General features: G+C 42.8%; 1 protein-coding gene across 2 annotated transcripts; it reads right to left on the minus strand.

The window, feature by feature from the left end:
• Positions 1 to 436: 436 nt before the first annotated feature.
• On the minus strand, positions 437 to 27,798 carry snrpb2 (small nuclear ribonucleoprotein polypeptide B2). Of its 2 annotated transcripts, none has more exons than XM_038780881.1 (7): positions 27,649 to 27,667; positions 24,732 to 24,819; positions 18,935 to 19,107; positions 14,869 to 15,003; positions 12,598 to 12,654; positions 3,293 to 3,381; positions 437 to 1,073 (listed from the first exon to the last, which is right to left on the minus strand). In XM_038780881.1, exons 2-7 carry the CDS (start codon positions 24,793 to 24,795, stop codon positions 914 to 916), a joined length of 678 nt encoding a protein of 225 aa, XP_038636809.1. In that variant the 5' UTR covers positions 24,796 to 24,819; positions 27,649 to 27,667; the 3' UTR covers positions 437 to 913. The 2 variants fall into 2 exon arrangements, with proteins under 2 accessions (XP_038636809.1, XP_038636808.1); XM_038780880.1 differs by having other exon boundaries at positions 535 to 1,073; positions 27,615 to 27,798.
• Positions 27,799 to 27,889: the final 91 nt, after the last annotated feature.

Consider the following 27,889-nt stretch of genomic DNA (forward strand, 5'->3'; position numbering starts at 1 on the left):
ATATACATGTGTCTATATTGTAAGTGCAGTTGCACTACCTGACCTCCAGGGGAGTAGCTCTGGGAATGCTTGAGTGTTGTACGGGGCTTCTCCCTTGGCTCTGCCCAGGACTCCTCCCCCAGGAGCTGCTGTATAAAGATCAGTGCCACAGGGTCAGCCGGCCAGTTCACCGAAAGTTCAACGGCTAACAGGCTGGCTCTGTTGTAAGTATATTAAAACCGCTATTCTAATCCTACAAGCACTTGTCCGTATATTGTTGGTTCCAACATGTACATTTGATGTTTTACATTAAGTCTGCATGCTCAGCCGATATCTATCAGGTGTGCCATCCCTTTCCCAATAGCATTTGTTAAGTAAATGTCATCGGGTTTTGCAACTGTTTTCTACCAAGTTAGCCAATTTTAAATTATACAGTGGCTCTGGTCTTCATTCAGTGTAATGACAGATTGTGAAATTTTATTAGGTGGTTGTGTTTGAATGAAGAACTGCACTGTTAGAGGTTTTTGATTCCATGGCAATAAATTTGAGACTCTGAAAATGGAATATATATATTTTTCTACAACTGCTAAACAACTTTGACTAAAGCTTATATGGCTCATTATGAGCTACAAAGAAATTTGAAAAGCAACAACTGGATTCCAATTTTTACTATAAAACTGCTATTATTCTGACAAAGTTACTAAAAAAAAACCTGCTTTTATTGTATAAAACATTGGAGACAGTCTCTTTGCAGTCTCAGATGTCAGTCAATATTTGTAGAAAAATTATTTTCCATTTGTAAGCCAAAATTTCAATTTCTGATGGACTGCAATTGTTGAGAAGTCGACAAAGTAGCTAATTGCTTCAGAATTTAAACTGCAATCAAGGTCAAAATAAGCACGTTGGAACAGTTTTCACCCGATGACTTCAAAAATTACTTCTTGGCATAAGTGATCTTCATGGCATGAGAGGGTGTGATTCTGAATCCTTGCAATGCGTCACGTGCAGCCCCAGCCTGTCCTTCGTTCTCAAATTCCACAAAAGCTATGTCATGTCGGCCAGGTACCAAACGCACTTCTTTGAAACCAGGGAACCTAAGTTTTTAAAATAGAAGCAACCTGGTGTTAAAATAATCAAATGTTTCAAACAGCAAGAACACCTCTGATTTGTAGCATTTTTCAAGTTACCTAATTTTAAGAAAAATATTGTTATTGTGCAATTTCTGGACAAGCTTGGTCTTGTAAAGCTTGCTTTGAAACAACTCAAATTCAACAACTTGAAAATGCCACAGGAATCAGGTGACACTTGTTTATGTCTGTAATTCATCCAATCTGCTGAATTCCTGATCTCAGTTGTACTTATAAGGGGGTATGCCAAACAAAAAATGGACTTCCCAAAGGATGCTCAAGAATATAAAGAATGGCAGCACGGTGGCACAGTGGTTAACACAGCTGCCTCATGGCACCGAGGTCCCAGGTTCGATCCCGGCTCTGGGTCACAGTAACTTAATTGAAGCCTACTCGTGACAATAAGCGATTTTCATTTTTCATTTCATTTCACTGTCCGTGTGGAGTTTGCACATTCTCCCCGTGTTTGCTTGGGTTTCGCCCCCACAACCAAAAGATGTACAGGGTAGGTCATGCTGAATTGCCCCTTAATTAGAAAAATGAATTGGGTACTCTAAATTTAATTTTTTTTATAAAAAGAGTAAAAAAAACACCGACTCACTGTCCAAGTGAGAGAGGCTGCTGCTTGACCACAGATCAGCAAACTGCTGGGCAGACTTAGTTTCAACTCCGCCCCTGCAAAAATTGCTTTTTATGTTACAACAATCTTTAAAATTCACTTCTTGGAACTTTCCAAAAACATGTGCCAGAATCATCCAGAATTCACTTTAATGCTCAAGTGTTCCAGCTCTTCTTAGGATAATATTTAGAGGAAATCTTTCCATTAGCCTTTTGGCTAAGTGACCCTCCAACTTTTATTGAATACCTCAATACTGTGGATGCCTCTGCTTCTTTTTCTGTTTGCCGACAGATATCCAAACTACTGTTTCAAAGCTTCCAAGCTAACTGTGCTGACTTTGTCACAAGGCTCTGTGAGGACCCCTATGGAGTTCTTCCACTAGATGCAAGCGAGAATAAATTTTCCAGCTGCTTTTCCCTCACAAAATCCAAGTGGAATTAAGAGCCCCACCTGCATTCCATGCGGTGAACAATGAAATTAGTATTTTCTCTTCTTGAACAGGGCCTAACCAACTAACATCTTAAATGGGCTTCCTCAATTTGGTGAAATGCAGTCACCAATGCAAAGCTGCAATTGTCTGCCTGCTCCCAAAATGAACTGCTTGCATCTATCAATAAACACACAGAAATTAAGCAACGGTTCTTCTACCCTCAGTTCAGCTCTGACAATGCGGCACATTTTTGGATGGTCTCAAACAGAAAAGCAAAACAAATAATTTTGCCTTCAACAGAAGAATTTTATTGATATGGGTTACAGAATAATTAATATTGCTAATGGAGCTCATAAACCTTTGCCCAGACGCCCTGGATTCACAAAGACACCTCATGTTGACGAAGCTACTCTCAGCTTCCTTTCATCAAGAAACTACACACAATTCAAATCAATTATTGAAGTAAGGGAGACTCTGGTTCTAACACAAGCCTAATGCTAGGCTCTCCATTATTCAAGTACTCCCACTGTTAACGAAGACCTTATTGAATAAACACTGGAACAAGTGTATTATCCCAAGCATCTGCATGCAATCGGAAATATCATTTTACTTAATGTACAAAACAGATAATAATCAGTTAAAAAAAGAATGCAAGATATAAAGGGAGCATAATTTATTGAAGATAAATTTTGGAAAATGCTTATTTTACATTTTTATTTGAAAATGTTTTTTCTTCTGCCACTGCTATGCCCAGTGTGTGGCTCCATTGCAAACAGGGACATTACAAGTTCAAACCAGTTGGCTAAATGAAACTGCCCAAGCTTGGTAAACCACCCTACAGGTACGGAACTTGCATCTTCAACCTGCAGCATAGTTTTCCAACATTGTGGTGCTTCACAGTCGTCTCAGGTCGATATCAAGTTGCAACAGAGTTGCTCCGAAATGCTTGATATAATGGATATTGAAGTTATAATAAAAACCTAATTTTTTTAAATTATAAAGTGAAAAAAAATCAAATAAATTTAGCATTTCAATTGATAAAAAGGAAGTTTGTTTTGGAGAAAAAGCCCCATCTTCTTGCAATATTAATATATAAAATCACTAACATTTATGGAAATTTTCAGAATTTCTACTTACTGATTAAACAGCATGGACAACATCATCTCATTTGTCTCTTCAGGCAAATTAGTGAGAAATAGAATATAGTTGGGTGGATTATCTGGTACCTTTGAGGGAGAAAGACAGAATGAATGCTAAAGGCTATTTTTCCATTCAGAATGAGAACACAAATAAAATCATTGTAATGCAAGCATAAAAATAACTTGATTAATTCGGATATCTAAAACTGCTGGTATTATTACATCACAGATGAATAATGCAATTTAAATATATGCCATGAGCGTTTAGTATTATACAGATCCGATTTAACCAGAAGGCAACCGTGAAACCCAAGTTACATGATACAATCAGGATGCTTGTTTTCTTCAGAGTATGTATATCATAAAAGATGCATAAACAAACACCACGGAAATTTTACAATATTTCTCCAAACCCCAAGGCCTTTTACACATATGTGAGAAATATGAGAATGACTAGAGCGAGGGTAGGTCCGATTAAGGACAGTAGCGGGAGATCGTGTATTGAGTCTGAAGAGATAGGAGAGGTCTTGAACAAGTATTTTTCTTCAGTATTTACAAACGAGAGGGGCCATATTGTTGGAGAGGACAGCGTGAAGCAGACTGATAAGCTTGAGGAGATACTTGTCAGGAAGGAAGATGTGTTGCGCGTTTTGAAAAACTTGAGGATAGATAAGTCCCCCGGGCCTGACGGGATATATCCAAGGATTCTATGGGAAGCAAGAAATGAAATTGCAGAGCCGTTGGCAATGATCTTTTCGTCCTCGCTGTCAACAGGGGTGGTACCAGAGGATTGGAGAGTGGCGAATGTCGTGCCCCTGTTCAAAAAAGGGAATAGGGATAACCCTGGGAATTACAGGCCAGTTAGTCTTACTTCGGTGGTAGGCAAAGTAATGGAAAGGGTACTGAGGGATAGGATTTCTGAGCATCTGGAAAGGCATTGCTTGATTAGGGATAGTCAGCACGGATTTGTGAGGGGTAGGTCTTGCCTTACAAGTCTTACTGAATTCTTTGAGGAGGTGACCAAGCATGTGGATGAAGGTAAAGCAGTGGATGTAGTGTACATGGATTTTAGTAAGGCATTTGATAAGGTTCCCCATGGTAGGCTTATGCAGAAAGTAAGGAGGCATGGGATAGTGGGAAATTTGGCCAGTTGGATAACAAACTGGCTAACCGATAGAAGACAGAGTTGTGGTGGATGGTAAATATTCAGCCTGGAGCCCAGTTATCAGTGGCGTACCGCAGGGATCAGTTCTGGGTCCTCTGCTGTTTGTGATTTTCATTAACGACTTGGATGAGGGAGTTGAAGGGTGGGTCAGTAAATTTGCAGATGATACGAAGATTGGTGGAGTTGTGGATAGTGAGGAGGGCTGTTGTCGGCTTCAAAGAGACATAGATAGAATGCAGAGCTGGGCTGAGAAGTGGCAGATGGAGTTTAACCCTGACAAGTGTGAGGTTGTCCATTTTGGAAGGACAAATCTGAATGCGGAATACAGGGTTAATGGTAGGGTTCTTGGCAATGTGGAGGAGCAGAGAGATCTTGGGGTCTATGTTCATAGATCTTTGAAAGTTGCCACTCAAGTGGATAGAGCTGTGAAGAAGGCCTATGGTGTGCTAGCGTTCATTAGCAGAGGGATTGAATTTAAGAGCCGTGAGGTGATGATGCAGCTGTACAAAACCTTGGTCAGGCCACATTTGGAGTACTGTGTGCAGTTCTGGTCACCTCATTTTAGGAAGGATGTGGAAGCTTTGGAAAAGGTGCAAAGGAGATTTACCAGGATGTTGCCTGGAATGGAGAGTAGGTCATACGAGGAAAGGTTGAGGGTGCTAGGCCTTTTCTCATTAGAACGGAGAAGGATGAGGGGCGACTTGATAGAGGTTTATAAGATGATATGGGGAATAGATAGAGTAGACAGTCAGAGACTTTTTCCCCGGGTGGAACACACCATTACAAGGGGACATAAATTTAAGATAAATGGTGGAAGATATAGAGGGGATGTCAGAGGTAGGTTCTTTACCCAGAGAGTAGTGGGGGCATGGAATGCACTGCCTGTGGTAGTAGTTGAGTCGGAAAATTTATGGACCTTCAAGCGGCTATTGGATAGGTACTTGGATTAGGGTAGAATAAGGGAGTGTAGGTTAACTTCTTAAGGGCAGCACGGTAGCATTGTGGATAGCACAATTGCTTCACAGCTCCAGGGTCCCAAGTTCGATTTCGACTTGGGTCACTGTCTGTGTGGAGTCTGCACATCCTCCCCGTTACTGCGTGGGTTTCCTCCGGGTACTCCGGTTTCCTCCCACAGTCCAAAGATGTGCAGGTTGGGTGGATTGGCCATGAAAAATTGTCCAAAATTCTATGATTAACCTAGGACAAAAGTTCGGCGCAACATCGTGGGCCGAAGGGCCTGTTCTGTGCTGTATTTCTCTATTTCTATTTCTCCCTGCGGTGTGGCTTCCACAGACTACCAACAGCCCAGTTTGCTCTATCCATCGCCTTGAGTACTGCTTCTCTGGTGGCACTTCCAGTAAACACACAGTATGCAAGATCAAGAGCAGTCTATACATTCCAGTTTCTACACAGTCTAACTTCAATGGACATGCCACTGCACATACTTAAAGACTTAAGGAACGAGTAGGTATTATGAAGGTAGTAATGTTTAAGATTAACTTGAATCTTAAACAAGGACTTTGTCATGGAACAAGATTGGCAGTTAGGAATGTGCTTTCTTGATGGTAGATGCTGAAATTACAAAAGGCAGATTTCACAGAAATAATGACCTGAATCTTCCAATAAGGGGAACAGAAAATAACTGATAAGTCACTGATGCTCGTTGGAACCCGAGTAAGCTCCGTAACACGCACGTTACTTATGTGGAAAGTTTAAACTTCCAACTGTCAAGACTTACCCTGCCCAGATTGCTGCAAGATTTCCCCCCACCCCCGGCCATTTGACCTCCCACTCTGTTCGCCACTGGATTTAAACTGGAGCCAGAAGTTACAAAGGTTGCAGCTTAAAATGTTAAGTAGGTGCTCAGTGGCGGGTGCACGCATTGTGCTGCTGACTGGGCCAGTGTATTTATTCCTCAAATAATAACAAGCCCATCAGATGAAAACCAGCCTGTTCCACTCAGGAAAAAAAAAAACAGCTCTCAATTAGACTTTTGTATAAACAAGTCAAGGCTACTCTTGAAAAAATTCATTTGTATTTACATCCTCCATCGGTTTTCACACATGGACAACTTTATGCAGTCTTTTCAGAGTGAGATCCAATTAAAGTATTTGTTGAAATTATATCGAGAATTCTTTTATTTACAGAACTGTGGCAATAAAGACACTGATTTGACCCTAAACGTTTTCCAGGTCTGATGGTCAAGTATATACAGTTAGAAGGACATGGCAGTGCATGTGGTGTGCAAAAACTGCAGCATGGGGGAAGTTAGTAAATGCAACATCTCTATTCAAGAAAGCAAGGAAATACCGGTCAGTTAGCATGACAATCACCAAGAAAACATACATACGAATTAGGAGGAATAGGCCATTTGGCCCCTGAGCATGCTCAGCCATTCTCCAAGATCATGGCTGATCTGATTGTAATCTCAACCCCACATTCCTGCCTACCCATGATAACTTTCACCCGCTTGTTAATCAGGAATCTATCTAGCTGTTCCTTAACAATATTGAAAAACTGTTTCCACTGCCTTTTGAGGAATAGGAGTTCACCACCCTCAAGAGGGACATTTCTCATCTCAGTCTTAAATGAGTGACCCCTTTTTTAAAAAAAAAAGGGGCCCCCTAGTTCTAGATTCTCACACAAGAGGAAACATCCTCTCCACATTCACCTTGTCAATATCCCAGAGGTTCTTAAAAAGGTTTCTTTAAGGTTTCTTACCCTTCTAAACTTCAGTGGACACAAGCCTAGCCTGTTCAACCTTTCCACATAAGACAACCTTCCCAGTCTAGATATTAGTCTACTAAACCTTCTCTGGATTGCTTCTAATGCATTTACATCTTTCCTAAATAAGGAGACCATTAATGGACACAGTACTCCAGATGTGGTCTCCCCAATGCCCTGTGCAACTGATGTGGAGATGCCAGCATTGGACTGGGGTGAGCATAGTAAGAAGTCTTACAACACCAGGTTAAAGTCCAACAAGTTTGTTTCAAACACGAGCTTTCGGAGCACTGCTCCTTCCTCAGGTGAATTGAGAGGTATGTTCCAGAAACATCTATATAGACAAAGTCAGAGATGCCAGACAATACTTGGAATGCGAGTATTTGCAGGTGATCAAATCATTACAGATCCAGAGATAGGGGGTGATCCCAGGTTAAAGAGGTGTGAATTATCTCAAGCCAGGACAGTTGGTAGGATTTTGCAAGTCCAGGCCAGATGGTGGCGGGTGAATGTAATGCGACATGAATCCAAGGTCCCGGTTGAGGCCGCACTCATGTGTGCGGAACTTAGCTATAAGTTTGTGCTCGGCAATTCTGCGTTGTCGCGCGTCCTGAAGACCGCCTTGGAGAACGCTTACCCGGAGATCAGAGGCTGAATGCCCTTGACTGCTGAAGTGTTCCCCAACTGGCAGGGAACATTCCTGCATGGTGATTGTCGCACGATGCCCGTTCATTCGTTGTCGCAGTGTCTGCATGGTCTCGCCAACGTACCACGCTTTGGGACATCCTTACCTGCAGCGTATGAGGTAGACTACATTGGTCGAGTCGCACGAGTTTGTGCCGCGTACCTGGTGGGTGGTGTTTCCATGTGTAATGGTGGTATTCATGTCGATGATCTGGCATGTCTTGCAGAGATTGCCCTGGCAGGGTTGTGTGGTGTAGTGGTCGCTGTTCTGAAGGCTGCGTAATTTGCTGCAAACAATGGTTTGCTTGAGGTTGCGCGGTTTTTTTGAAGGCAAGTAGTGGGGGTGTGGGGATGGCCTTGGCAAGATGTGCATCTTCATTGATGATGTGTTGAAGGCTGCGAAGAAGATGCCGTAGTTTCTCAGCCCCAGGAAAGTACTGGATGACAAAGGGTACTCTGTCAGTTGTGTCCGTGTTCGTCTTCTGAGGAGGTCAGTGCGGTTTTTTGCTGTGGCGCGTTGGAACTGTCGAACGATGAGTCGAGCGCCATATCCCGTTCATACGAGGGCATCTTTCAGCATCTGTAGGTGTATGTTACGCTCCTCCTCGTCTGAGCAGATCCTGTGTATATGGAGGGCTTGTCCACAGGGGATGGCTTCTTTAATGTGTTTAGGGTGGAAGCTGGAGAAGTGGAGCATCGTGAGGTTATCTGTGGGCTTGCGGTAAAGCGAAGTGCTGAGGTGATCGTCCTTGATGGTGATGAGTGTGTCCAAGAAAGCAATTAAATTTGGAGAATAGTCCATGGCGAGTCTGATGGAACTTATTGATCTCATTGTGTAGTCGTTTCAGTGATTCTTCGCTGTGGGTCCAAAGGAAAAAAGTGTCATCGATGTATCTGGTGTATAACGTCGGTTGAAGGTCCTGTGCGGCGAGGAAGTCTTGTTCAAACTTGTGCATGAAGATATTGGCATATTGAGGTGCGAATTTGGTCCCTGTGCGTCTGGATGAAGAATTTGTTGTCAAAGGTGAAGACGTTGTGATCTAGAATGAAGCGGATGAGTTGCAGAATTGCATCTGGAGATTGGCAGTTGTCGGTGTTGAGGACTGAGGGCTGTTGCAGCAATGCAGTCGTCATGGGGGATGGTGGTGTAGAGTACCAAGACATCCATTGTGACGAGGAATGTTCCTGGTTCAACTGGTCCATGGGCGCGGAGTTTCTGTAGGAAGTCCGTCGTGTCGCGACAGAAGCTGGGTGTTCCTTGTACGATGGGTTTCAAGATGCCCTCGATGTGGCCAGAGAGGTTCTCACACAGGGTCCCATTGCCTGAAACGATAGGACGGTCTGGCGTGTTGGCCTTGTGTATTTTCGGGAGGCAGTAGAGATCTCCAATGCAGGGATTACGTGGGATGAGAGCACGTAGGGTGCTCTTAAGGTCTGGATCCAAGGTCTTGATCAGTCTGTTGAGTTGGCAGATGTGTTCCTTGGTTGGATCTGCGGGTAACTGTCTGTCATGTTCCTGGTTGTTGAATTGTCGGTATACTTCTTTGCTGTAGTCCGTTCTGTTCAGTATGACAGTGGCCCCTCCTTTGTCTGCGGGTTTGATGACGATGTTGCGGATGGTCTCGAGAGCGTGGATGGCGTTGCGTTGTGCTTGGGTGACGTTCGGGGCTGCCTTGTGAATGCGACTGATGAATCTGGCATTGACACGACTCCTGACGGCTTGAGCATACATGTCGAGTCTAGGGCAGCGGCCTTCCGGAGGGGTCCAATTCGACTCTTTCCTTTTTGGTTGCTGCACCGCAGATCTCGCGGTCTGCTGTTCCGGTTCATTGGTCGTCTCCTTGGGTTCGCTGTCGGCCTCTTGGGGTCTGTGGAAGAATTCCCGGAGCCTCATTCGCCTGAATGATTCACCCGAGGAAGGAGCAGTGCTCCGAAAGCTCGTGTTTGAAACAAACCTGTTGGACTTTAACCTGGTGTTGTAAGACTTCTTACTGTGCAACTGAAACATAACGTCCATACTGTTGTAATTAATTCCCCTTACAATAAACAATAACATTGTACCAGCTTGAAATGCTGGAATGTATTAAGGAAATCAAAAACTTCTAATATGATCAAACAGAGCCAACATGATTTTATGAAACTTATTAGGTGACTTTTTTCATGATTTATCGAGTGGTGTAGATTAATGGGAAACCAGTAGATGTAATCTACTTGGATTGCCAAAAGGTGCCACACAAAAAGGTTAATGGTCAAGATAATGTTAGGAGTTAGCAGTAATGCAATAGCATGGAGGAGGAATGGTTAACAGACAGTAATGATAAACATAGCAGTTTTAATTTGACAAGCTGTAAATAGTGGAGAATTAGAACATAAGACAGAGGAACAGAAGTAGGCCATTTGGCCCATCAACTCTGCCACTAAATGAGATATGACTCAACTCCACTTTCCCACCTTCTCCCCATAACCCTTGATCAATAAGGTCACCTCTCATTTCTTCTAAACTCCAACGAATACAGACCAGAGAATTACTGCAAGGACCAGTATTAGGGTTTCAACTATTTCCAATTTATATCAATGACTTTGAAGAGACCGTGTGTATACTGCCCTTTTTCCATTATCCCTGGCCAGGTTTAAAGTAAGCCCGGTAGTGGTGGCATCCCTTAAAATTTTCAGTTTACGTGGCATTTTGGATTGGGGGGCATGTCGATATTGTTGCCAGTCTGCAGAAACCATAGATTTGCACCATCTGGGATAGACGCAACTTATAGGATTTAGAAGAGAGAGGGGGTCGAGAGGATTAGGGATTTGTTTGCTGCAGGTAGGTTTGTGGGACTGGAGGAGTTAAGGAAAAATATGAACTCCCAAGGGGGAAGCGAATTTTGATACATGTAGGTGCGGGACTTTGTTAACAAGGAACCTCCTTCATTCCCCCAGTTGCCTAGTCATACATTGATGGATAGGATGTTACCGTGTGATGAGCTTGGGGAGGAGAGGATCTCAGATACATATGGGAGACGGGGAAGGCTCTGTTAGAAGAGATAAAGGGGACACAGTAGGGACTGGGCATTGGCACTGGAGGGAGGGCCTGGAGTGAGACATTGCATTGGGTAAATTAGATTTCCTCTTACGCCATCTTGAGTCTGATCGCCCATAGGGCTCACGTGACTAGAGCGCACAAGTGGGTTCTTCCGAGGTGGAGAATAGGCATGGGAGGTGTCTAAGGGGGCCAGTGGATCATTCTCATACGTTTTGGTCCTGCCAAAAACTGATCGCGATCTGGGCCTTGGTCTTTGAGATCATGTTGGTGATCGTGGGGGCGAAGTTGGAGCCGTGCCCATTGCTGGAGATTTGTGGGGTGCCAGGTTTGGCAGAGCTTCTAGAGGAGAGGGGACCTGAAGTTTTGGCATTCGCCCCCGATTGCCCGGCAACGCATCCTACTTGGAAGGAGGTCAGCGGTGTCACCCAGGGCCCTGACGTGGTTGGGGAACGTGGGAAGCAATTGATATAGAGCATAAATAGTTAAAGCTCTAGCACTGACACTTGACGCACTCCACTGGATACAGCTTGCCAACACAAAATTTACCCATTTATCGAGTAACAAAGTGACGCAACTAAAAAACGAACCTGAATGCAAGCTGTGTGGAAGAAAACTGAAGAGGTTGCACAGAGATAAAGACAGGTTATAAGTGGGCAACAAGGTGGCAAATGAGTATAATGTGGGGAAGTGAGGCAAAAAAGGCTTGAAAGTTTTACACGTTGATGTTCAGAGACTTGGATGCACTCACACAAGGAATACAGAAACAGAAAGTTAGGATGCTGGTACAGAAAAGAATTAGGAAGGCAAATGGCATGTTGACCCTTAGTCCTGTACTCCAATTCCCTTGCAATTAAGAAAATCTTGATGAAATAGATAGTGCTTTGGTGAGATCACACTTGAGCACTCTGTAGTTTTAATCAGTACAGTGAAGGATCACAAAATTGGTTCCTGGAATCGGAGGATTGTCCAATCAGGAGAGGCTGAATAAATTAAGCCTGTGCTTTCTAGAATTTAAAATAACGTGATCTCGTTGAAGCATACAAGATTATGAAGGGTAGACACAGGCAGTTTCCCCTAGTTGGGAAATCTAGAACAATGGAGCACAGTCTCAGGAACAGATCATAGAATTTACAGTGCAGGAGGCCACTCGGCCCATCGAGTCTGCATCGGCCCTTGGAAAGAGCACCCTACTTAAGCCCACACCTCCCACCTAAACTTTTTGGTCACGAAGGGCAATTTATCGTGGCCAATCCACCTAACCTGCACATCTTTGGACTGTGGGAGGAAACCCACGCACACACAAGGAGAACGTGCAGACTCCGCACAGACAGACAGTGACCCAAGCGTGAGTCGAACCTGGGACCCTGGAACTGTGAAGCAACTGTGCTAGCGTGCTGCCCACATGATCAATCTCAGATCAATCATAGGACGGAGAAGATGAAGCATTTCTTCCTTCAGTATTTGGAATTCTCTATCCTTGAGCATTGCAGATGCTCCATTGTTGGATATATTCAAGGCTGAGACGGATAGATTTTTGATTTCTCAAGCAGTCAAGGAATGGGGGGGGGGGGGGGGGGGGGGGGGTGTAGATTTGAGGCATATAATCAGCTTCAATCATATTACATGTTGGGGACAGGCTCAAGGGACAAGATGATCTATCCCTGCTTCCATTTCTTATGTTTTTTAAGCATACCTGATTTGCTGAGGAGGCAGTCTGGTTAGAGTTTGAAGTCGTCATCTGTGATGTTCCCTAAAATTAAGAAGTAATTTTAAATCCAGAACATGCAAAAGAGCTTCCAGAATACAAAGAAATTAAGCTTGCTTCTCATTTTTACGTGAGCAATTTTAAACAAAGTGGAATGACTAAACAACTAACCAAGTCATTAAGCACAAAGCAATATTTCCCAAAACAATGTATTTGGTATCTTATATTGTGGTTAAACAGATTACTTACAAATTCTCCATTGCAAAACAAAATTTGCTCCATAATTTTGAAATATTTGAGTGAAACATAAGTAGATGTCACAGAGTTTTATCAGCAATAAGATGTATCTAAAGAAGATTCCCTTTTGAACATAGCAATGAATATTTATACCATCAAGGTACATTGAAATAATTACATTTTTAAATTATGAGCCTCACTTCAACTATATCACTGAGAAAGCACTTCAGGATTGTGACTAACATGGTAAGATTTCAAAAGGTTTCCACATTTTAGAGAGTGGTATTCGGAAAAAAGATAAAGTTATCTAAATACACACCTAAATCAGTCAGCTCAAATAAATAACACTCCCAAATGATATAGCTATTTCAAAATGTTAATTCTCCCACGCTGCAAAGCAAGCTCCTTGGCCACATCTATTATTCGCTGAGTAAATTAATCTGGATTCTAATCAGGAAAGATCAATAGCAGCCCATTCTGTACAATACCATCCTTCCATCCTCCCTTTCAGATAAATATTTGCCATACAAAGGTTTTTATTTAATGAGTTTACATATTGCATATTCAGTGTCCATAAGACCACAAGACATAGGAGCAGAATTAGGCCACTCGGCCCAGAGTCTGCTCCGCCATTCAATCATGGCTGATATTTTCTCATCCCCATTCTCCTGCCTTCTCCCCATAACCCCTGGTCCCCTTATTAATCATGAACCTATGTATCTCTGTCTTAAAGACACTCAGTGAATTGACCTCCACGGCCTTCTGCAACAAAGAGCTCCACAGATTCACCACCCTCTGGCTGAAGAAATTCCTCCTCATCTCTGTTTTAAAGGATCGTCCCTTTAGTCTGAGATGGTGTCCTCTTGTTCTAGTTTTTCCTACAAGTGGAAACATCCTCTCCACGTCCACTATCTCCAGGCCTCGCAGTATGGTGCAAGTTTCAATAAGATCCCCTCTCACCCTTCTAAACTCCAATGAGTACATACCCGGAGTCCTCAAACATTCCTCATACGACAAGTTCTTCATTCCAGGGATCATTCTTATGAACCTCCTCTGGACCCTTTCCAAGGCCAGCACATCCTTCCTTAGATATGGGGCCCAAAACTGTTCACAATACTCCAAATGAGGTCTGACCAGAGCCTTATACAGCCTCAGAAGTACATCCCTGGTCTTGTATTCTAGCCCTCTTGACATGAATGCTAAGATTGCATTTGCCTTCTTAATTGCCGACTGAACCTGCACATTAACCTTAAGGGAATAAGTGAACAAGGACTCCCAAGTCCCTTTGTGCTTCTGATTTCCAAAGCATTTCCTCATTTAGAAAATAGTCTATGCCTAAATTCCTCCGTCCAAAGTGCATAACCTCACACTTTTCCACATTGTATTTCATTTGCCACTTCATTGCCCACTTTCCTAGCTTGTCCAAGTCCTTCTGCTTCGTCAATACTACCTTTCCCTCTACAGATCTTTGCATCATCTGCAAACTTAGGAACAGTGCCTTCAGTACCTTCTTCCAGATCATTAATGTATATTGTGAAAAGTTGTGGTCCCAGCACAGACCCCTGAGGCACACCACTAGTCACCAGCTGCCATCCTGAAAAAGACCCTTTAGCCCCACTCTCTGCCTTCTGCCAGTCAGCCAATCCTCTAGCCGTGCCAGGATCTTACCCTTAACACCATGGGCTTTTAACTTGTAACTTATTTAACAGTCTCCCATGTGCTTTTAACTTATTTAACAGTCTCAAATGTTTTAATTCACAATTATGAAATCCTTTGGAGGAAGAGTTCAAATTAAAACAACAGCCTTGTCGTACTACCACTGATATCTCACTAAATGCAGGATATGTTGGTACACATCACATTATCCTACCGCAGGATTGGGAAATAGGCAATTCCTGGACATTAAAACCAACTAATTATATAAACTACAAAGAGAACCCCAGACAGTTATGAAGACACCATTGTAAAATCATCTAATTCTCCGAGTTAATCGCAAAGCAAAATGATTGCTAGCGTCCTCACCTGATTCACTTTTTTGTTTGCTGCTGCTTGTTCTTGGGTTTTAGCCTTTTTCTTTTCTTTTTTCTTTTCTTTATCAGCAAAGGTGCCCCTCATTTTTGAAATTGCATCCGAGTCAGTTTTTGCATACTGAATGCGCTGAGGAAAATACAAATTACAATTTTCTAGTATATGCCAATTGGCACTTTCTGTTCACACTGCTCTCTCTCTCTACCCAGTCGCAATTTAATTCTTATTGAGGAAGAATCTGAATTTTTTTAAAGCTAGAAAGATCAAAAGAACATTTAACACTTGCAGATATTATACTGCCTTTGCATCCCACTATCACAACCTCTTCTTTTTAAAAAAAATAAATAAATTTAGAGTACCCAATTCATTTTTTCCAATTAAGGGCCAATTGGCTGCACACCTTTGGGTTGTGGGGCGAAACCCAAACAAAGTGACCCAGAGCAGAGATCAAACCTGGGACTTCGGCGTGCGAGGCCGCAGTGCTAACCACTGCGCCACTTCACAACCTCTTCTAATCCCAATTTCATAACTTGGTCTCCAAATATTGGGCAGAACAGGTAGGGAGAGAAATATATTGTTGGGATTTACAATCAGATCATTAATTAAGACTCTGGATTACAATTTTGGACTGTTTCTGCTTTGAGGCACGTTGGAATTTGTAATGGCTACTGTCCAAATAATTGGTATAGAAATATCTCCTCTTTTTTGGAACACTAAAGCAGGTTCAGGATTTAGTATCAATATTAGTTTTAGTCCCCAAAAATCAAGGACTGCTTTTGATAACCTTCAATTCAAAGCTGAGGCCCAGGAATTATTTTTGAATTCCAAAACAGAAGAATATTTCTTCAAAGGTTACAGCCAAAGAATGAACAAACTTCTATTCAACACATTTTACAACTTCTGGAGAATCCAGCACACTTTATAGGAAATTAAGGACAACAATGGTGCCATATGGATAAATATGGTAAGCATTGTGTGTACAGTAAAAGGCCCATAAACAAGATGACTTAATAACAAGATCATCTGTTTCTAGGTGTTGGAGGAGTGATAAATGTTGATCAGAACACAAGGGATGCTCTCCTGCACTTCTTCAAATAATGCAGTGAGGCCTTTAATAGCAACCTAGATGACAGATGCATTAGTTTAATGTCTTCTCAGGAAAACAAGGCCGTTGACATTTCAGATACTCTTAGTATCATAATGAAGCGTCAGCCTAGATTTTTAGCTCTCATCGTGAGCGGGACACGAACCTCCAATCTACTGACTCAGAGGCCCGAGTTTTAAGATGCGAATATTAACAGTTAGAAAATCTCTCCGCAACACCCATGCAGGTTTGCATCAAAAGGCCATCAGTATTGGGAAAATAACATTGCCTCAAACTCGCCATGTAAACTCATATTGGACTCAGGCAAAAGTTCCCTTCACCATAACATTTAGGGAACATCTTGAGTGTTGCATGGAGCAACATATTTGTATAGAGCATATTTACAATTTATCACACCTGACAAAGAGAGGAAATTGTTCCCAAATACTCTAACTTCCACACTATGGTGCATTAATTTCCAATCAAGTTCCATTATGGGCTACCACTGAGTAAGAATTGTATAAATATATCACTTGTTCCTGGAGTTGAAGGGCAATACATCAGGATGTCTAATCAAATTAAAACAATGTGGTGGCTGTTCCATTTGGTTAAAAATGGAAAGGGGATGAAGTTTTTAATGTTGCCACGACTGCAAGTTTCCCAAGTCGCTCGGCATCCCGACTTGGAACAATATTGCCATTCCATTGCCTAGTCAGAATTTTGGAACTCCCTACAGCCCTGTGGGTATACTGACACCACATGGACTGTAACCGATCAAGAATCTAGCTCACCACCTCAAGGGAAATTAGGGATGGGACATTTTCTCTTTTCCCTTTTTTAGCTGCTATAGCCTGGGCATTTTCTGATTTGTAAGGGTCCTTCCCATTTATTTCCTTATTTTCCCTGACTTTTTTTTTTGCCGTTATATTTTTGATACATGGAACAACACGAGTGGCAGTGGTTACCACTCCTTTCTCACAGCGCCAGCCTCCCCACACGTTCGATTCCAACCTTGGGTAAGTGCCTGTGTTGTGTTTGCACATTCTCCCAGTGTCTGCGTGGGTTTTCTCCGGGTGCTCTGGTTTCCTCATACAGTCCAAATATGTGCAGGTTAGGTGGAATGGCCATGCGAAATTGCCCCTTAGTGTCCAACAGTTAGGTGGGGTTATTGGAGTAGGGTGGGAGGAGTAGGTCTAGGTAGGGTGCGCTTTCAGAGAATCAGTGCAGAATCAAATGGGCCATATGGCCTCCTTCTGCACTGTAGGGATTCTATGATTAATTTTTCCAAGAAGCATTGGTTAAGTCATTCGTGTTGTGACTCCAGGACAAGTGGGGCCGGAATTGGCCAAGCACTAGCCGAGGGTGTCATAACAGTTCTACCATTTTCATTTGTCTTGTTTACATTAAAAAATGGTTCCATGAAGATAGGGATAGGTGACAGAAGTAGTGCAGGAAATGTGGTGACACTACAGAGGGCCTTGTCAACCACAGGTCACACAGTGGGGAGGGGAAGATAGGGAGTCAAGGTAGGAAGAAATCAATTCAGTGGGGGCAGGAACATGTTGAAATGATCGCTCTGCCTAGACAGTCACTTTTATAGATCTTGGGATGGATGTAGAAGAGAGCTGTAGGGATTTGGAAGCAATGAAGGGACGATCTCCAGAGAGAAGGTCAGTTACTGTTCTGGAAACAATGGTTTTGATATTTGGTGGTGGTCCAGGGAGGGGCTTTCATTCCCTGAAAAAGGTAGAAATCAATTTGTTAGACACCGACCCCCCCTCTTGTAAGCAGGTTTGATGACAACATTCAGTGCAAGCTTTAGAAGCAGTGACTCACCTTTCTGCTGTACACACTAATTTCCATTTCAGCCCCAATTTAATTTACTACAGAGGGAGGTGGTGCAGAGCCGCACTGCTTTTGGTGTGCAGACTCCTTGTGAAAATGTAGCTGGAACGGGTGTCTCACTGTTTTCGTTTTTTGTTGGTTTCCTATTTCTTGGTGATGGTGGGCCTTTGTATCATTTCAGAATTTAGCACTTTCCTTTTAAGCAGATTGTACGGTTATTTAACTTATTAACTGATTGCACCATCTGGTGTTTTTTTCCTCTCTCCTTTCTTCTGATTCTATTAATACATATTTCAAAGTCCAAAGATATGCAATTAGGTAGATTAGCCATGCTAAAATTGTCCCTCACTGTTCAAGATGTGCAAGTAGGTGGGGTTACGGAAATAGGGTGTGGGAGTGGGCCTAGGTAGGGTGCCCCTATCAGAGTGTCAGTGCAGACTCAATGGGCCGAATAGCCTTCTTCTGCACTGTAGGGATCTAATATGTTCCATATGAAGACAGAAAAATAGAATTCAAGTGGATAAATATTCCCCTTTAAATAGCTCAAGTACACTAAAATATGATCAGCGTGGTTGTCAAATTTCACTTCAAAGCATCCATATATTTTAATCTCTTTTGTCTCTATTCAAATCACTTTACACAATGATCCATTTCATCTGTGCTGTATTCAAATTCACAAAATTCTCAGCCAACTGATGACAAGGGTAGAACTTTTACCTGCCCAGACCATATCCTTCCAATGAACTCCACAATACAAGCATGAATGTGATGAAGCACAAAGCTGAAGGATAGGGAAACATGCACATGGGGATGAAATCAACCAAAATATGGGACAAACACCTATGGATGCAATATTGTGCTCTTATTTTTAAGACACAAGCAAGATAAATTGTCTGTATCTCCTCCTGAAGAATGACTGATTTCTCAGGAAATGAAAAGTTCTGATCAAAGGAATGTCAGCTTTAAGCTCTTAAGGGCGAATAGGGATGGGCAATAAATGCCGGCCTAGCCAGCGACTCCGTGAAAGAATAAAAAAAAGGCTGCAATTAGTAGGGTCTTCTGGGCATGCGTTTTGTAACATAGAACATAGAACATAGAACTGATATTAATTTTCTGAAACTACTCACTTACCATAGGTTTGGCATAAAATGGAAATCCTTGCAACTGCCGTAGAGCACTTGTGGCACACGTTATCTCTTTAAAAATCACAAATGCTTGTCCTCTCATTTTCATAGTCTTCAACGCTACAATATCAACTATTTGACCAAACTGAGAAAACAGTGCATATAATGCTCTCTTCAGCTCTAAAGAGAAAATAAAAATACATTAATTTGCTAGTCATCTTTTAGAACTCGATATTCAATGTTATAATCGCCATTCAATAACCAAGAACAATGTTTATGTAGTAGCAGCTCACTAATTTAGTATGAATCGATACGAATCCACATTCTACATTTTACTGATATAATAATGCCCTTGCATGCACATTTGATTTTTTAAAAATCCAAATTGCCTATTCAGCAAAATATTCCCTTCCCTGAATAAGTACCGGCATACACAAAGGAGTCATCAAGATTTTAGTAATTTTCCAAGCATGCTTTAAGAAAATGAGGCATTAAAACATATTGCACTATAAACTCATGCCTCAATCTGGACAGCAATGACAAGGGCAGGACGAACAAACCTGCATTTATATAGCACTTTTCAAATCCTCAGGACATCCTAAAAGTGCATTACTGTCAATGAATAATGATTGAAATATACTGTAGACAAAGTGACAGCCAACCTGCATACAACAATATTCCACAGAGAGAAATGGTCAGTTAATCTCTTTTTTTAAAATAAATTTAGAGTATCCAATTCTTTTTTTCCAATTAAGGGGCAATTTAGTGAGGCCAATCCACCTACTCTGCACATCTTTGGGTTGTGGGGGCGAAACCCACGCAGACACTGGGAGAATGTGCAAACTCCACACAGACAGTGACCCAGAGCCGGGATTCGAACCTGGGACCTCGGCGCCGTGAGGCAACAGGGTTAATCCACTGCGCCACCGTGCTGCCCAGTTAATCTCTTTATGGTGTTGGTTTAATAATGAATATTGATCAGTATAGTGTCCGAACGTTCGGTGGGGGCGGTAAATAGGCCAGAGGTATAACACACACGACATGCGTGCAACCTCCCCCCCCCCCCCCCCTTCAGTCAGGCCCAGGAGCAGCTTCACAAGATCTCCTCCTTCCCTTCCCCCCACACCCCCCCCTTCACACCAGGTGGCCACAGATCAGGAGCCAAGGGCTGAAGTGCAAACAAAATTGCAACAAGGTTTCTGTAAATAATTGAAACGGGAGTGTAACCTAAAACAACCTATATATGCATGGCCCATAGACTCCACAAGGCTGCAAAAACAGCAGGCAACTTGGCAGTCCGCAAACCGATGAAATCTACAGTTGTATGGGACTGCTGCGTGCAACACTTGGTCCCGATATTAAGGTGGAGGACTCCTCCGTAGAGGGACCTCCGCCACAGAACGGCAACAAGGCCTGCAAAGGCATGTCTGGGCAGCAGAAGAGGACAAAGAAGTGCAGCAGCAGCCAATAAAGGAAATCCTTCTGTGCAATGCGAAAAGGCACAGAGACCTTTTCTACGCGGTCACCCTGAGCCACCATCACCCTTATTCCATCACAAAAACATTAATTACACAAAATGTGGGTGGATAACAATTTTGGAGCCCTCAACCATAACTGTGGCTGCCCTTGGAGATAACCCTTTGTTCCTGGAGGTGCAGTTTCTTATTATAGGGGAGGTAAGTTTGGAATTCCTCTCGCAGTACAAATTACCTATTGCTTTGTAAGTACACTCAATTTTAAATGCATGGACCCACCAGCTGAACACAATCTGTTAAATTCTTTCAAATTCCAAACAATTCTAAGTGGGTTAAGGGAATTGCTGACGATAGCTTCTGGGACCAACTCGAGCACCAAGAATTGCAGCTTTGGTCTGTAATTAACTATCAGCTCATGGGACAGCATGGAATAGATTTTCTGGGCCTTTCCTGATAGCTGATCCTGTATCACAAGTATCCACAATTCTTGTGGTCAATGGAGCTGATGAACTACCTTCTCAAAAGTGGCAAAAATGTTTCCTACCAAAAAAAAAGAAAAGGTTTTCTACATCTCCCTACAGAGTCGTGAACACAGACCAGTCCATCATGTGAAACCACCTCCCATCCATTGACCGTCTATACCTCCCATCCATTGACCGTCTACACCTCCCAGTGCCTTGGGAAAGCAGGAAACATATTCAAAGACCCCCTTCCACCCAGGTTATTCTCTCTTCCATTGAGTAGGAAATATAAAAGTCTGAGAACACGCACCAACAGGTACAAACCCGCTTCTTCCCAGCTGTTACCAGAGTCTTTAGCGACCCTCTTATGGACTGAACTGATCTCTTCACACATCTTCTCAACTGAATAGTACTATACTCCGTATGCTTCACCCGATGCCTGTGTCTATGTATTTACAGTGTGTGTGTGTGTGTGTATATATATATATATATATATATATATATATACACACACACACACGTTTTTTGAAAATGTATGGAATGATCTGTCAAGACGGCACGCAGAACAATGGGGCAGCACGGTAGCATGGCGGTTAGCATTGTGGCTTCACAGTATCGAGGTCCCAGGTTCGATTCCCCGCTGGGTCACTGTCTGTGCGGAGTCTGCACGGTCTCCCCGTGTCTGCATGGGTTTCCTCCCACAGTCCAAAGACGTGCAGGTTAGATGGATTGGCCATGCTAAATTGCTCTTAGTGATAAAAGATTAGGAGGGGTTGGGGGGATAGGGAGGATGTGGATTGGTGCAGACTCGATGGGCCGAATGGCCCCTTCTGCACTGTACGTTCTATGTTCTACTTCGGTACATGCGACAATAAATCAAATCCAATCCCTCTTTAAACCTAGGAACAAATTTGGAGAATTTTAGGGCCTTAAAACCAGTTTTGCCTTTTTACTGGGCAGAGAGACTTTCTCTAGCAGCCTCAACTCCAGCTCCAAATACCCCTCCTTTCTGTCTTCACACAGCTGCTTTCATTGCATTTATCCCATTTTCTAGTTAAACATTAATCCTCCCAGAACTGAAACTTCTCTCTGAAATAGTAATATTTGCAACAGGATTCATGTTCATTTGAAGATGGAAGAGCATACTGAAAGAGTAATTAACAAAGCATATGGGATCTGGGGATTCAGGATTAAGTAGAAAAGCAGGAGCAATGCTGATTTTTTATAAAGCTCTGATTAGGCCTCAACTACAGTATTGCATCCAGGTCTGATCACCACACTTTAGGAAGAATGTGTAGATCCTCGAGAGGATGCAGTGGAGATTTACCGGAATAATTCCAGGATTGGCCAATTTTAGTTACAAGGTTGGTTTGGAGTAGCTGGGGTTGTTTTCCATGGAGAAAAGGAGATCGAAGAGAAATTTAATAGTGGTGTACAAGATTGTAACAGGCTAGGCAAAAAATGTTTTCCCATTAGTTGATAGTGCCCTAACGACTGGCTTGCGGACATCGATTTTAAGGTTGGCAAAAAAATGGAATGCGAGGACAACCTTTTTTTAAAGCAACGAGTGATAATGAACTGGAACTTGCTGCCCAATAAGGTGGTGGAAGTGGTAACAATCAATGATTTCAAAAGGAAATTGGATGGGTGCTTGAAGGAAATAAAACTTGCAGAACTGCAGGCAGCAAGAGTGGAAGTGGGATTTAGTGAATTGCTCCACAAAGCAGGCATCAACCTAATGGACAAAATGGCCCCATTCTGTTCCATAAGTAACTCTACCTCCACTTTAATCATCAGAGCTCCAAACAGGTTTAACGTGTCTTAACTGAAGGTTACAAAGATTCAAGGGGGACCTCTAGTGGTGCAGTGAGTAATGTCCCTGCCTCCGAGCCAGAAGCTCCAGGTTTCATTCCAGAAATTGATGGCCAAGGAATCTGCATTCATAATGTGGTCAAACAGGTTTGAATGTCAATCTGCAAATCCTTCAACTATTAGTAACTGCAGGTTCCAACATGCATGTAAAAGTGCATGTTGCCACAGCAACTCCAACTCCTAGCTCAGTTGGCTGCGTGGTTCAGATTGGTGCCAACAGCACAGGGTTTGACAGACTTGTTCCAGCTAGGGTAGACGAGGGACATACCTCCTTGACCTACTCACAGTGGAGATTATGCCCCTGTGGGTCGCACCTGCCTTCAGACAGAGAAGTAGTTATGATTTAAAACTCATCTACATTTAGCAGTGTGTGCATCTATCTGGCTCATTAACCAATTTTCTAAACAAAAAAATTAATCAGTACATGTTTAATGCACCATCAGTTACTACACCAAATTCAAGGAGTTAGACAGACTAGCTCGTTTTCACTTGAGCTTAGAAGAGTAAAGAATGACTTAATTGAAGTGTATAAGATCCTGAATGGTCTTGGCAAGTTGGATGTGGAAAGGATGGTTCCTAATGGAACATGAGCAGTTAGCACCGGCTCTTTGTTGGGGGCAATCGAGGCAGACCTTCTCTTCCAATCTTCAATCAGGAAGCACTTCCTGTGGAATGGCCGCTGCCGCCTCCTGCGCCCGATAAAAATGGTCACTGCCACCTCCCGATTTAGGTCCCATGGCGTGGCCCACGTGACACCAACGTCTAACGTCATGACGCCAATGACGCATGCCCGACCACCAATCAGGGACAACCTCAGCCCGAGTGAAGACCAATCAGGGTCTGGCAGTGCAATTTAAACGCACCAATAAGATTACGACCAGTGACAACATGGGTATATAAAACAGCTATCTCTCGCCTGCCTTGGAAACAGAAGTGTAACCGTGTTGCATCTTTGGGTGCTGAATAAAGCCATTGAAACTCAACAACTGGACTCGACTCTGTAGAAACGAAGAGATCCAACAGTTTCACTTGGGAAGAAGTCCAGAACCAGGGGGCACTATTTTAAAATGAGCAGTTACCTTTATAGGACAGAGATAAGGAGAATATTTTTCTTTCAAGACAGGTGTGCAATTTTGGAACTCTCTGCCTCTCAGGAGGCAGGGTCATTGAATATTTTTACGTTGGAGGTAGATTGATTCTCTTGCCCAACAAGCATCTAAGCTTCAGGGGCAGGTGGTAATGTGGAATTTAAAACACAACAGATCAGCCATGATCTTACTGAATGGCAGAGCAGGCGTGAGAGGCAAATGGCCTCCTATTTTATACGTTCAAGTTGGTTTCTAAAAAAAAAAAATTTATTTTCTATCTCTCTCTCTCTATTTCACAAATGCCGCAACATATTTACCAATTGATCAGGGCAGGGAAGGAGGTGTTAATAGAACAATTTAAAACACTACTTTTCTCCTCTATTCCTGTGGCCCGAGCCTTAGAATTACGTCCACTTTTTGGCACAGAAGTCCATGATTTTAATAACAATGTTGTCACAACTTTTTCCTGGGAAGACTTGAAGGACTGTTTTCATCACTTACTCCACTTCTAACCAAGGAGTAAGGTAAATGATTTATTGCAGAATATCCGCTGATGTAAAATCCCTGAACTTTGATTCTATAGAATAATTTTATTTTCAGTGCATAATTTAATCAGCTGTGTATTTTAACACATTGGTACTCCGTCTTATGCAGCACATCTAACAGTGAAGGAAGTAGTCAGATTGTTACTACGGGGGGGGATTATCACACAACTGCTCAGCTTCACGGTAGTGAGATTGAACTGTAATCAGTGAGTAGACCTGGATTTCTGTTGGAAAATAACTTGAATTATACAAAGAGTAACTGCCTCATGATTTCAAGTCATTTTGTTTTGCTCATATCATATGATTTACAAATAATGAACGTAAAAGTATTGATCCCGCCAAGGAAGCTTCAGAACCACTTACCTTCCTTTTTAACTTTATCATTAATGTTGTTGATATAAATTGTCTGATTAGGTCGGATATCCATTGCTCGTGTCAAGTAGATCCAAACCTTAAGTTTAGAGAAAAATATTTTTAAAATCAAGACTACAATGTGAACTGATTAATTGCAACAAGAAATATACATTGAATTGCACCCCATCCCCCAGCATGGCAAACCAAACTCCATCCCCTCAAAACGTAGCCTTCCCACTTCCGAACCTCCAATTTCTCTTTAACCAACTAAATTTCCTGTTCTAGTCTCCATGCTTTATGATACTGAAGTGGTTCTCTCGCCCCTTGGAGGTACTATGCCCTCCATTGCATCAACCCTCAAAAGAAAAACCTCAACCTGTTTCCTGGTAAACTACTGCACCATTTCCAACCTTCCTTTCTTCTCCTTGAACATTTAATTTCATGTATGTCCATCTTTCCAGAAACCCCACATCATTTTATTCATTCCCAGGCTGTGGGTAATGACCTTGAATTGATTGGCTTGCTAGGTCATTTCAGAGGGCAGTTAAGAGTCAACAACATTGTTGTGGGTCTGGAGGCACATGAAGGCCAGACAAGGTAAAGTTGGCAGTTTTCCTTCCCTACTGCACATAAGTGAACCAAATGAGTCTTTAAATGACAATCGACAATGGTTTTGGGACATTAGGTTTTTAATTCAAGATCTTTATGGAATTCAAATTTCACCATCTGTCATGATGGGATTCAAACTCAGGTCCCCACAGCATTACCGAGTATCTGGATTGCTCACCTGTGATAATATCACTACTTCCCAAGATTTGAATCTCTCCAATCAAGTTTTCATCCCTGACTTAGTTCTGAAATTACCCCAACCACAGTCACAAATGATACCTTTGGTTACTGTGACCCCTGTCCTCCTGCTGTCTTTGACAATCAACCACACCGTCTCTTCCAGTACCTCTCCTCCATTAGCTAGCTTAGCGAGATTCCACTCTCAGCTATTCCGACAGTTGAGCATCTCCATAAATGTTCTCTCATCGTCACACCATTGCCTCCGTAATCATTCATACATCTCCCTTAGCATGTTTCACTACTCAATGACATGCTTCCACATATACACAAACACCACCCAGCTGTACCTCTCTCTCCACTACACATAATAATATAATCTTTGTCACAAGTAGGCTTACATTAACACTGCAATGAAGTTACTGTGAAAAGCCTCTAGTCGCCACATTTCAGCACCTGTTCGAGTACACGGAGGGAGAATTCAGAATGTCCAAGTTACCCAATAGCACATCTTTCGGGACTTGTGGTGGGAGGAAGCCGGAGCACCCGGAGAAAGTCCACGCAGACACGGGAAGAACATGCAGACTCCACACAAACAGTAACCCAAGACGGGAATTGAACCTGGGACCCGGTGCTGTGAAGCCATAGTGCTAACCACTATGTTACTGTGCTGCCCACATCACGTTGCTAGTCTTGTATCCAGTCATGGTCGAGCCACAATCTATTCCAGTTAAAGTTTGGCTGACGCCATCGCCATCTTTGAAACATTACCCATCTCCGCTTATCTACCACTGAAATCCTTATCCACACAAAACACAACTATCCCCATGTACTCCTGTTCAGCCTCCACATCCTGCAAATTCCAGCTCAACCAAAACCCTACTCCCTGAATTCCATTACGTACCAAGTTCTGCTCATCTACCATCCTGCCCTTGTTACAATGGTTTCTGGACCACTTCAGTTTAAAATTGCTGTGTATAAATCTTTTTGTGGTCTTGCCTTTCCCCATCTCCAACTCCTCCAACCAACTTCCAAACATTCTTGTTCTGACCTTTTAAACATCCCTCCTCACTTAGCTATGCCACTGGAAGATAAACACATAGCTCCTCTCACACTACATTTTATTCACTACACTGTTCCATCACAATTATTTGAACTTTTAAAATCTATCTTTGGTCACCCTTCCTAATAATAATCACTTATTGTCACAAATAGGCTTCAATGAAGTTACTGTGAAAAGCCCCTAGTCACCACATTACAGCACCTGTTCAGGGATGCCAGTACAGGAATTGAATCCACACTGCTGGCCTTGTTCTGCATTACAAGCTAGCTGTTTAGCTCAACTGTGCTAAACCAGCCCCTCACTAAACGTCCATTTCATTTCTGAAGGCCTCTGCATCATGGGTCAGTTCTCTATATTAAACTGTTGTTGCTGTTGGAACAAAGTCAATTCTCTCCTCTCATTGTTCAGTTATTTTAAACTTCCAGAACACCATCAATAAGTGCACATTTTCCACCTCTGCTGCGGTATTTTATGCTTCGCTGCTGGACATTGCCTGGAATAACACTTAGTGATGTTATACATGTTGCTGACAACGAGCAGTAGACCACAAGCGATTTTGGTCAGGCATTAATTGATTTTTGTTTGTCCCATTCATTTTTTTTCAGTGCCCTCTTTGTTCGCTCCACAATCAGGCAGGTAAGGTTGTTAAAGCACCGACATTGCCCCCAGCGGGATATATTTAAACAAACCGATGTTGAAATGGGATTTAAAGCTCTGGTCGAGTGATGGAGAAGCAGAATTGGGGCTTGTCCACTCCCGGCACTGCCATCTGCCGCTTTAAAAATTCACACAGCATGCGGCTGATTGTAAGGCGGCTCAACGCCCGCTCACACCGAGCTCAGGGGGTTAAACGGGAGACGGGCCAGCCGCTCTTCACCCAGAGGCAGCTCAGGCTTTCGGCCTCTCAGACTGTACCTTTCCCCCACGCCATACCCGGGCTAAACAACATCCCGCCTGGGACTGCAGGAAGAAAACCTGGCAGCCCTCTCCGGGGCCGCCAAACACACTCCGTCCCTCACACACTCCGTCCCTCCCATCCTCACCGCCACTCCCGGCCTCTTCTTCCAGCCTCCTCACCGCCACTCTCCCAGGCCCGGTCCCGGGTTTTTCTCAGCTACCTGCGGCGCGCACTGATGACCTCACCAGCTGCTCCTCTCCTTTCTCCCTCCAGGGGGCTCTCTGAGCAGTTTCTGTTTTTATATTTTTTTTAAATATTCTTATTGGCATTTTTTTTAACCAATTTAACATACAGTGCTCCTGATATTTTCATGTATTGACATTTCTGATTTACAGATTTTACATTCATTCTCCCCGTCTC

This window comes from Scyliorhinus canicula, chromosome 20 (assembly GCF_902713615.1).
Source record: "Scyliorhinus canicula chromosome 20, sScyCan1.1, whole genome shotgun sequence".
NCBI lineage: Eukaryota > Metazoa > Chordata > Chondrichthyes > Carcharhiniformes > Scyliorhinidae > Scyliorhinus > Scyliorhinus canicula.

Bases quoted from the DNA above. Each gene is read 5' to 3' on its own strand.
- snrpb2 (XM_038780881.1), bottom strand. From the start codon at position 24,795: ATGGATATCCGACCTAATCAGACAATTTATATCAACAACATTAATGAT. The intron at 19,108-24,731 runs GTAAGTGGTTCT...TTTTCTCTTTAG, and splicing joins TGATAAAGTTAAAAAGGAAG to AGCTGAAGAGAGCATTATAT. The intron at 12,655-14,868 runs GTGAGGACGCTA...TCTTAATTTTAG, and splicing joins CAAACAAAAAAGTGAATCAG to GGAACATCACAGATGACGAC.